The sequence below is a fragment of the Lontra canadensis genome, unplaced genomic scaffold, assembly GCF_010015895.1.
Source record: "Lontra canadensis isolate GAN:19392208 unplaced genomic scaffold, GSC_riverotter_1.0 scaffold1, whole genome shotgun sequence".
Lineage (NCBI taxonomy): Eukaryota > Metazoa > Chordata > Mammalia > Carnivora > Mustelidae > Lontra > Lontra canadensis.
The window spans coordinates 115,700,520-115,712,120 of NW_022630995.1; the positions used below are offsets into that span (position 1 = coordinate 115,700,520).

General features: G+C 37.3%; 1 protein-coding gene across 4 annotated transcripts in view; it reads left to right on the forward strand.

The window, feature by feature from the left end:
* Positions 1-11,601, forward strand: part of FAM13A (family with sequence similarity 13 member A) — a 359,485-nt gene that overhangs the window by 148,156 nt on the left and 199,728 nt on the right. For all 4 annotated transcript variants that reach the window (XM_032861787.1, XM_032861771.1, XM_032861777.1 and 1 more), the window contains exon 5: positions 2,348-2,501. In XM_032861787.1, the coding sequence (XP_032717678.1) occupies positions 2,348-2,501 (154 nt within the window). The remainder of the gene's footprint in view (positions 1-2,347; positions 2,502-11,601) is intronic.

Sequence of the window (11,601 nt, forward strand, 5' to 3'; positions counted from 1 at the left end):
TAGTTTTTTTTGTTTTTGTTTTTGTTTTTTTTTTTGTGGTGTCTTTATTTGGCCTAGATATCAGAGTTATGCTGGCCTCATAGAATGAATTTGGAAGTTTTCCTTCCTTTTCTATTTTTTGGAATAGTTTGAGAAGATAGCTATTAACTCTTCTTAAATATTTGGTAGAATTTGCCTTTGAAGCTGTGTGGTCCTGAACTTCTGTTTGTTGGGAGTTTTTTGATTACTGATTCACTTTCTTTTCTGGTAATCAGTCAGTTCAAAGTTTTATTTCTTCCTGCTTCAGTTTTGGTAGGTTGTGTGTTTCTAGGAATTTATCCATTTTTTTCTAGGTTGTCCAACTTGTTGGCATATAATTTTTCATAATCTCTAACAATTATTTGTATTTCTGTGGTGTCAGTTGTTATTTCTCCTCTTTCATTTGTGATTTTGTGAGTTCTCTACCCTCCACACCCCGCATTTGGATGGGTCTGTATAGAGTTTTATCAATTTTGTTGATCTTTTCAAAAAACTAGCTCCTTGTTTCATTGATCTATTTTATTGTTTTTGGTGGGTTTTTGTTTTTGTTTGTTTTTCGCTTTTACATCATTTAAATCTCCTCTAATCTTTATTATTTCCTTTCTTCTGATGGTTTTAAGGTTTTGTTTTTTGTTCTTTTTGTAGTGCCTTTAGGTGTAAGGTTAGGTTGTTTATTTCAGATTTTCTTGCTTATTGAGGTAAGTCTGTATTGCTATAAACTTCCCTCTTAGAATCACTTTTGTTGCATCCTACAGGTTTTGAGCAATAGTGTTTTAATATACTTTTTTCTTTCTTTTATTTCCTGGTTGACTCAATGACAGTTCTGATATCCAGTCTGGCAAATGTGGGGAATCTCCTGACTAGGTTTCAAGCCCTGGAAATACTCCTCCATGGCTTTCAACTTCACACTCTTGTTTTTTTGATTCTGCTGTCTGAGTCATCCACCATTTTTAATGAAAGGCAGCATATATTTGAAGCTTACATGATATTTACATTATAGGAGTTTTATGGTTTCAAGTCTTACATTCAAATATTTAATGCATTTTAAGTTGATTTTGTGTATGGTGTGAGGTAATGGTTCAGTTTCATTCTTTTGCACATAGCTGTTCAGTTTTTCCATCATTTATTGAAGAGACTGTCCTTTCCCCCATTTTATATTCTTGACTCCTTTGCTATGGATTAATTGACCATAAAAGTGTGGGTTTTATTTCCAGACTTAACACACAGGGAAGGCCATGTGAAGATGGAGCAGAGAGAACTTTAAGATGCTGGCCTTGATTGAAAGTTGAAGTGATACCGTTATAGCCAAGGAATGCTACCAGTTAGTGTGGCCCTGCTTATAACTTAATTTCTACCACATGATACTGATTGTACTCTGCTGGACTCCAGAACTGTGAAAGAATAAATTTCTGCTGTCTCAAGCAGCACTACATGATAATTTGTTATAGCAGCCACAGGAAACTAATATAGATGGGTATTAACACCTCAGTGTTGGTTTTTAAATGTATTTTCACTGATTATTCAATCAGTTGAGTATCTTTGCATCATAAGATTATTGATGTGCACCTGTTTTCTTCTATGAGTTTTTCAACTCCTGCCCTTTCTTTTTTTTTTTTTTAATTTACTTCCTTATTGAGTAGTAGGAATTCTTTGCATAGTCTTACCATTAATGTCCATGTTACTGAAGAGATACTCATGTCTGTAGCTTATGCTTCTACCTTATTTATGGTGTCTTCTGCATTCAGAAGATCTTTTGCACATTTTATTTTCCATTAGGAAGTTTTTAAACATACCCAAAAGAGAGAATAGTATATAGTATAATAAATCTTCTATATACCCATAACTCCGCTTCAACAGTAATCAGTATTTTTTTTTCTGGAAGTATTCATATTTTTCGTTAACTTTTATACTTTTTGTGCACTAAGAAGTCCTTCAGTAAAGATTGTGTTGCTTTTGTTTCTGCAGCTATTTCTGTCACGATAAAACATTCATTCTTTTTGTTATAACACTTGTTTTTAATCACTTTTGCATTTTAATCACTACACTTATGTGTAGCAATTTGTAATATATACAAAGCATCACGGCACCCATGTTAATCTATACCTTCTTCCTGAACATATACTTTCTTATTCAGCACAAGCTATTGATGCAGATCTTGTCCCAGAAACATCCTACATGTCACTGTAGAGCTTGTTAAAAATTGCATGTGTCCTTATAAGAAGGTTGATCAATCATATAGGAGATGTCAAAATAGATGCCTGAGTCAGCTGTGCTATCATATTTTGTTTTTACAAAATAATTCCTCTCATTTTTTCCTCCTTACTTCTAGTGTGCCACCTGGGCTTGAAGGCATGAAAGAACAAGACATCTGCAACAAGATAATGGCTAAATTACTAGAAAATTATAATACTCTGTTTGAAGTAGAGTATACAGAAAATGATAACCAGAGATGTGAAAACCTGGCTAGGCTTATCATAGTAAAGGTAAGTAACTTTGGCATATAATCTTCAGTATTGCTTATATTTTGAATGAAAGATATTTTATTTAAATTATTCTTTATCATAAAAATGTCATGGACATATTTTAGATTATTATTCCTGTGTTTGTTGAATTCTGTTGTGAAATATGTCCTCTGTATCAAGTATTTAACTGATCTATATTCCCCTAAAGTTGAAAGATAATTGCAAATTGATGTTTCCTTGCTGCTCTAAAATCATCTCAAAATCACTTATGTGAGCCCACCACTCACTGATTTTTATAGAAGTCTGGTGTTACAGCAAGGATTCGTGCTTATGGCTGTGTTCAGGAGTGCTAGCTTACTGAGTAGAATGCAAATTCCTGAAGATAATATTAGTGTGTCTTTTTGTTGCTCTTGTGTCTAGCACACTTTCAAGTTCAACCTCAGATTTTAAGTCCCACATATATAATCCCTGGCAACTATCATCGGTAAAGGAGAATATTTTTATAAGCTGTAAAGGAATCCCTGACAGTACTTACCTCCACCTTTTTATACATTGGCTGATCATTTATAACCTATCCTTTACACATTAGGGAAATACATGTATGTCTCTAAAGAGAGTCTGAGGATAAACCAAATCAAATCCTCCAGGGAACGCTTCTTACTTCTTTCTCATTTATATTTGAGACAAATCATGATGGAGTGGATATGGGAGGTTCCCTTAGGGGAAGTTTCCTGAAACACGTGTTCACAGACTGCATTATACCAGTTGATTCATTTGGCAATGAATGATAAAGCCCAAGCACTTGTTTTGATCATTGAAGGGGTATTTTCATCTCTTCTTTCAGTTGAGACCATGACTTTGAAGAAGAAATAAAAGGTAAAGAGTATCAAGTAGCACCCTTCCAAAAAAGCAAAAGAAGACCAAAAACTAGGTTTTCTTAACCAGGGCTTATGTTGTTAATACAACAGACTCCCCATAATGAGTATAATACATTTGCAAGGAAAGCATTTACCTGGAATCTTCCCAAACTGATAAAGAGAACTCTAAACTAAAATTTGAGGGAAGGGAAGAATAATGCACAGTTAAAATGACAAAATGAGATAAAAGTATAACCTAAGTTGGAGGCAACACAATGGCTGAGAGAATGTGTCAGTGATTCATAAGAGAAAATATGGGGAAAGAATACACCAGTTTTGCTACCAAAAAATTAAATAAATTCTTTTAAATAGAAAAAAAAATCTTTAATTTGTTCCTCTAGTTCCTGTAGTACTACTTTCCAAAGGTCTCTTTTTAAAATATTAAAAAGTAATTAACTTTGTTTCAGCTGTATCTCTGATACACGTTTTTTAACACTTGTACTTTTTAACTAGAGCTGATAAGATAATAAGGTAAGCCTAAAATATAATGAAAATAGAAAAATAAGACCTAGGCAAGACAAACTTGCTGAGATGCAGGTATTAACTGGAATGTGCCAAGAGAAGGTTCTATGTTGTGCAAATAAAATGATACCTGTTGAAATACACGGAAGGAATCCCTGCTTAGAAATCATTGAGCTACTAGGTTTAAGTCTGGTGGAGAACTTATCATGAGAGTAGATAGGTAAGACATACATAGATAAGACATACGAAGAGTCAAATACTGGTATCTTAGCTAGGTGAAAAATAAGACTGCTACTCTCTTAATGCAGGTTTCAGATCTGGCCTAGAGGCAGATAAAGGTCGTGGTTGGAAACTACATTTCTATACTGTGGAAGAATCATTATGCTAAAGCAAAATAGTTGGTCCATTCTTTACTGATCTTCATCATAGTCTCATCTCAGAGGGTAGATTATGCTACAAGGGAGTATGATGTTCTGGACCCTAGTTTCAGCCGGTAAGGATGAAATGGAGGTTACAAAAATTATTTTAATGGAATATACCAGTGCCATTTTAGGGTCTATAAAAATAACATGCTGATCACAGTTAGGTATGTAAAGTTGGATATTGTTTAGAAAGCAGATTTTTTTTAATTCCTAAAATCATAGAAATATTAGATACAAACCGAAAGGAAGCTGGGTTAAAAAGGAAATGGGAGGCTTAAAATGAAATCATTAACATACTGAAAGATTGGAAAAATGGAAGGAAACTGAAAAAACCTGAAAAACATGTTCTGATCATGCTCACGAGCTCAGCTTTTGAAGGGATGTGTACAAAAAGAAAAAACTGGCACAAAACAAAGGATGAATATACATGAATGACAGACATATAAAATGGGCTGAGAATAAGCTTAGGCTCATGGAAACTACTATATATCTACTATATATCTAACTACTTTATCTCAGTATAGAAAAGGGCTTTTAAGGGGAAGAAGTACTAAATGTATCCACTGACACACCTCTGTGCACCCCAGTATGGGCAACAGAGTCATAAAGGATTGCATAAGCTCCTCACAATATCCTAGTGGAGATTTGGAGCTCAGATAATGTAAGTTTAGTTGCCTTTGGACCAGGATGAGAGACTTTGAGTGTGGATTGGTGTTAACTTCGGGGCAGGTCTCTACATTTTTTTGTGTTATTTTCAGTATTTTAATCATTGACTTAAATGAGTGTATACTTGGTACATTTGCAAGTGAAATAAAGTGAGAAAAATAGATCAGATTTTGGATGGCTGGATATGTAGATCAATAAGATGACGTGTGTGTGTGTGTGTGTGTGTGTGTGTATACACACAGCCATTTCTCTCTTATCTCTTGCTTCAAACAAACGAAAGCATTTTATTTGGGCTTGCAGCAAAGTGCTGAGGTCAGAGGGGTCCCTCCCACAGCTGCAAGGAATAGATGAGTCACAAGGGTCTAGACTGCCATCCTTCTTGGGTAGTAATTGATTTAAAGGAAGATCGAGACAGTTCCACAAGGAAATGTAAGGCAAAGTATGCAGCGAGCAGAGGACCTCTGGGAAAGATTCTCATCCCTGATTAAAAAGAATGATTTAGGTTAAAACCAGAGCTGTGGTTTGCCTCTGGGTATAGTTGACTCTGATGGTTGTGACTGACTAGGAAAATGCCTAAGGGAACTCTCTGGGCGTAATGAAAATGTTCTTTATCTCAGTAGGGATATGGGTTATACGGGTGTATGCATTTGTCAAAACTCATGCAACTTTATACTTAAGATTTATCCATTTAACTTAATGTAAATTATTTTTAAATTTTTAATTACAAAGTAAGAAAGGTAGCAGGCCTTTGAGAAAGATGCCCATCTCTTCCATCCTGCTCTCAGATGTTATCACCTGAAGGTATGATGCTTGGAGCTGCTGACACCATCTCTGCCCTTGATGAATGTATCACTGACACACTGAAGTTGGCAGTTAATGAGGAGAAAGGGTGGGTTCCTCATCATTGCTGATGTGCTGAACCAACCCAGGACACACAAACCTCTGGACTTCGAGTTACGTGAGGGAAATAAAGATCCTCAGAGTATAAACTAGTTTTAGTGGAGTGTTCTGTTTCTTGCACCAAGAGCATTATATCTGATACAATCAGTATAATTGGAAAGTGCTATACTTAGGTTTATAAAATGATTTGCGCAAAGATAGCCCAGAGGAGATAATAGTTAAATTGAAAATCATCCACCGATTTCTCTTTTCTTTTTATCCACAGATTTTAGTTACTTTCTAGCACATTACAAGATGTCAGCATAATGTAATTGCCCCAAAATACCAAAAATATATTCGTAGAGTACACCAGTAGTATGCAGAATAAAGAATGTAGGTCTCCCTGCTCTTGGTATAGGTCAGGCAGTATATGCAGCATTATCTCTGATACGGAGTACTACATTCTGACTCTTATGACAATCACCACTGTTGCGCATTTATTCTCACTAAATACATATTTTCCTGGGGGACCATCTTTTACTTTAGTTACCGTACATACTGCTGATGACTTTGAAATCATAACTTCAGCCCTGGCTTGTCAGATGAACAGTAGAACTGTATTTCCCACTACCTGTAAAATGCCACACTGGTGCCTCAAATTTCTCACACTGAAAACATCATCCCCAAAACTTGTGTTCTGTCTTCTATAACCCTAATTTGCCAGTCCCCAGCCTGCCAGATTAGAATCCTTGGTTTAGCCTTGACTCCTCCTCCCTCACCATTCCCACAGGGACTCAGATTCTGTCTTCTGTCTCTTGGATTAGGTGTCCTTTGCCTACCCATTACCTCTGATTAGGACCTTATCACAGTCACACATTTCCCCATGGTTCTCCCCCTTCTAGACACACTCCCCTCCCATCTCCTTTCTACCCGTGTGATAAGAGTTCTGTGCCTAAAAAACAAGCTTGATCATAACCTGTTTCTGCCTTAAGTAAATAAACCTTTTTCTGTCATTGTTCTATCTCCTACTATTGTTGGCAGTATGTAATTAGGATGCCTTTACTTGAAATTCAGGCCTTCCCATGTCCCCAAACAAAACTTTCTCTATTAACTATGTGAATGAATATTGAATGGTTCTTGTCATCTTCCTATTCTCTGACCTTTCTTCAGTCTCCTTTGAGGACTCTTCATTCTCAGTCAGAATTAAATATTATTACTTCCTAGGGTCATTCTTAGGTCTTCAGTGCAGAGCTCTGCCTGGCAAACCATACATACATATCTAACTGCCTACTGATCTCTAGCACCTGCTTGTCTCGTGGCCTGTGATGAGCAAGTCTTATCATCTTTCTTGTCCTTGAAGATCTAATGCTTCACTTGTCTTAATGAATGGCTCATCCATCTACACAATTGCTCCAGGTTGGTGTCCAACAGTCACTAAAACCTGTTAATTCTGTGGCTTAAGTATCTCTTCAATCTTTCCCCACCCTCCACTACTACTTCCTCAAAGCCTCTCATCCAGGCAAGAGATTTGTGCTCTTGGCTCATTATCACAGTCACCTGGTGACTCAGACCGAGAGTCAGAAACTCATCATATGGCCCCCAAACCTGCATTTTAAAAGGCTTCCTTGGTAATATTAATAATCGGCCAGATTTGTGGATTGATTAATCCTTGTAATCCTTGTGTAGTATGCAGTTATGAACATGTCACTTCCCATGTCAGAATTCTTCAGCAGGTTTTCTTCATCTATTCCTAGATTATAAAATCTAAGTCTTAGCAAGACAAACAAGAGTTTTCATAATTTGAACCCACCCTATGTTTTCACACTTCCTTCCCACCACTCCTTCCCATACATTTGATGTGCTATGCTATCTTTGATATGATCGTGGAAGCAATGTCATTTCAGGCCTCCTGTTTGTCAAGCAGTAGAGCTCAGTGCCTGGCATTGAAAACTGCTTGAATTCAGTAGAGGGACTCTATTCATTTTACTGAAAATAATGTCCCTGGTCACAATTTGTACATGATATGAAATCAGTAGCAATGAGTATTTTCAAAATAATTGAATAAAATTAAAAACATCATAGTTCACTGAGTACTTCATGACTGCCTTATTTTAAGAAAAGACACTAGATACTTTTAAAGAAATTAACAGTTCTGGAAAGATCACTGAAAATAGAATAAGACGGTCTATATTTGTAACCTGGCTACTCAGCAATATTATTGGGTAATTTATATTAACTGTTTGTTTTGTGTTATGTAAAATGGCAAATATCCTATAGATTTATTGTGGGATTCAAACCATTAATGCTTGTGAAAGTATTTTCAAAGCCAGTTTAATAGAATAGGAATACAAAGTATTAAATTGGGGGGGAGAGTGAGAACATAGGATGAAGAGTAATTGATGAAGACCTTGGCTTACTTTTAAAAAGATTGGTCAAGGATACTTCAGTATCAATAAGCTTAGGGCAACAAAGCTTATTCTAATCTAGAATAAGACAGAATAGGTTAGAACTTCCAGTTTGTGTGCCTCTGGGCAAATTACTCAGTCTCTCCTTCAACCTTAGTTTCCTCATCTATAAAGCAGGAAAACTATTACTAACTAATTTGGCTATTTTTTGTTATGATTAAATGAAATAAAAATAGCAAGTTTTCAATAAACTTTAGCCTGGAAAAAAAATTATTAGGTTCACATCACCGTTATGATATTATCTTACTTCTCTTTACCTGAAAAGGAATCAGGCTTGATGATGGAAGGAAAACAGAGTCAAAAGCAGAAAAATGAGGTTGACAAACAGATATGTTACTCATGACAGAAGAGTTACTGCTTCTAGACATTTCTTGCTATTAATTCACTATTATAGATTTTTTTTATTATGACTATATTAAGTATCCTCTTGTCCTTGGAAAGGCAAGAATTGAATATGATTGTTCTTTCAATGGATGGAAAAGTATGATTTTAGTATTTAAGCATCTATTCAGATATGTTTTTTGAAAATAAGTTATTTTTTTTTGAAGTGGAAGTTTTATGGAACAGTGAAGTATTTAAGTGGCTCTGTGAAAAATGGGATTTCAACAGGTTGCGAGAGGAAACAGAAAATTTTAGAAGAGAAGAATATGCTTTATATCATGTGTTCTTTGTGTGCTGGTGACCAGACATTTCTGGCCAGACCATAGGAAGTAGCACAGGAGCTACATACCAGAGTGAACCAGTATGCAGCTTAACTATGGGATTAACAATTACAAGAATAGAAGAATGATGAAAGGTTTTAAGAACAAGATGGATTTAATTTAAGCTATACTTTAGATTTTTATCGTGTGTGTGTGTGTGCGTGCGTGCGCAAAGCAGGAAGATGGTGTGGCTCTCCAGTGAAGCCTTTTTGTAATAAGCTCTCAGGGGAGTAGCCTAATGTCTTTTCTACTCAGTTGACTCTGGTCAGTGCTGCAAAATTGATCATGGCTTATACAGTGCATTCATCAGCCTCATTTCCAGACAGGCCTGTACTGGGGGCCAAGGTAAAAATAAGGAAAAAATGTTTATCTATAGAACTCCTTCAAATCCACGTTCTCATTCTCTGGAAGTGAGCTAAAGTCCCTTTAAGGCTTTTCCAGAGTCTGCAATGATTTGGGCATATCCACTACATCTTGTTACTTTAATCAAAGGAATTTTGGATAGATGTGTTTGGACTGTGACATTTGGAGAAATCTATAGTCTGCTGGAGGTCTCAGAATGTACATGTTTGCCCTTAGCATTTTAATCCACATTTTGCTGAATTTGGCAAGTAGTCTTCATAGTTGGTTCTTTATAGTTATGCCCATTTCTTGCTTAAGGAGCAGGTTTCTTTTCTCTTTTTCATTATTTTTGGTTTTTGTAGGTTTCAAGAAAGAAGCATAGTCGAAGCACCTTTATTTTGCCAAATTGGAAGTTCAGACCTGTATTTCTAAATAACTAGGTTATTTCAAGTAGACCTTTAACAAGGTATATCAAGTAGACCTTTAACAAATATAATTTAATTTCTCTAGCTTCAAAATAATTCTAGAGTCTCTATTCATAAGAGGATTTAAATCCCAGATGTAGTAGAGACTTTCCCTTCTGTTCATTCAAGAATTGCCTTCATCCAGATTTTTACATACACAAAATTTGGTGGCTTAAATATGGTTCAAATAATGCACCATGTAATCTAAGCTGAATTTATTAAATCTAAATAATTACTGAGTGCCTGCTATGTGCAAAGCATTTTTCTAGGCACAAGGAGTACATCAATAAGCAACAGACAGAAGTCTCTGCCTTTATGAAGCAGCTTATATTCTAATGAAGATACAATAAACCATAGTCCATAAATAATTAAGAAACTAGTATGTCAGGTGGTGATAGGTTTTGTGCAGAAAAAGCAGGAAAAGGGAGAATATTGGTAAGGTAGGGGAATGGCATTTGTTCTCTTAAATAAGATCGTCAAATGCTTCACTGGCATGGGGATATTTGAACAGAGACTTGAAGGAAACAGCAGCAAGCCATGAAGACACTTGAGAGAACATTACACCTAGGGGGAGAAGAGGAGTACAAAGCCTTGAGGTGGGAGGATACCTGTTTTGTCTGTTCCAGCAGTTGAGAAGGCCAGTATGGTTGAATTACATGGAGCAAAGGAAAAGGTCAAAGAGGCAACAAGACACAGATCATGGATGCTCTTAAAGGTCATGGTAGGGGGGGAGGAGTCAAGATGGCGGAGAAGTAGCAGCTGAGACTACTTCAGGTTGCGGGAGATCAGCTAGATAGCTTATCTAAAGATTGCAAACACCTACAAATCCAACGGGAGATCGAAGAGAAGAAGAACAGCAATTCTAGAAACAGAAAATCAACCACTTTCTGAAAGGTAGGACTGGCAGAGAAGTGAATCCAAAGGGACGGGTAGATAGACCCCGGGGGGAGGGGCCGGCAAGCGGCGGAGCAACGGAGCACAAAATCAGGACTTTTAAAAGTCTGTTCTGCTGAGGGACACCGCTCCAGAGGCTTAACTGGGGTGAAGCCCACGCGGGGCCAGTGTGGCCTCAGGTCCCGCAGGGTCACAGAAGGATCGGGGTGTCTGAGTGTCGCAGAGCTTGCAGGTATTAGAACGGGGAAGCCGGCTACAGAGACGGAGCCGAGGAGTGAGCTCACAGCTCGGGCTTACCTTGAACCGGTCGCAGGCTCGGTGAGCTCGGAGCGTGGCTGGAGGCCAGGCAGACGGGAGTAATTGGACACTGTTCCCTGAGGGCGCACTGAGGAGTGGGACCCCGAGCTCTCGGCTCCTCCGGGCCGGAGACTGGGAGGCCGCCATCTTCGTTCCCGTCCTCTGGAACTCTACGGAAAGCGCTCAGGGAACAAAAGCTCCCGAAAGCAAACCCGAGCGGATTACTCAGCCTGGCCCCTGGTAAGGGTGGTGCAACTCCGCCTGGGGCAAAGACACTTGAGAATCACTACAACAGGCCCCTCCCCCAGAAGATCAACAAGAAACCCAGCCAGGACCAAGTTCACTTACGAGGAGTGCAGTTTCAATACCAAGGAGAGCAGCGGAATTCCAGAGGAGGAGAAAGCAAAGCACGGAACTCATGGCTTTCTCCCCATGATTCTTTAGCCTTGCAGTTAATTTAATTTTTTTTTCTTTTTCATTTTTTTTTCTCTTCTTCTGCTAAATTTTTTTAAACTTTTACCCTTTTCCTTTTTAACGTTTTTTAACTAGTTTATCTAATATATATATATTTTTTCCTTTTTATATTTTTTTCATTATTGGTTTTCTTTTTTT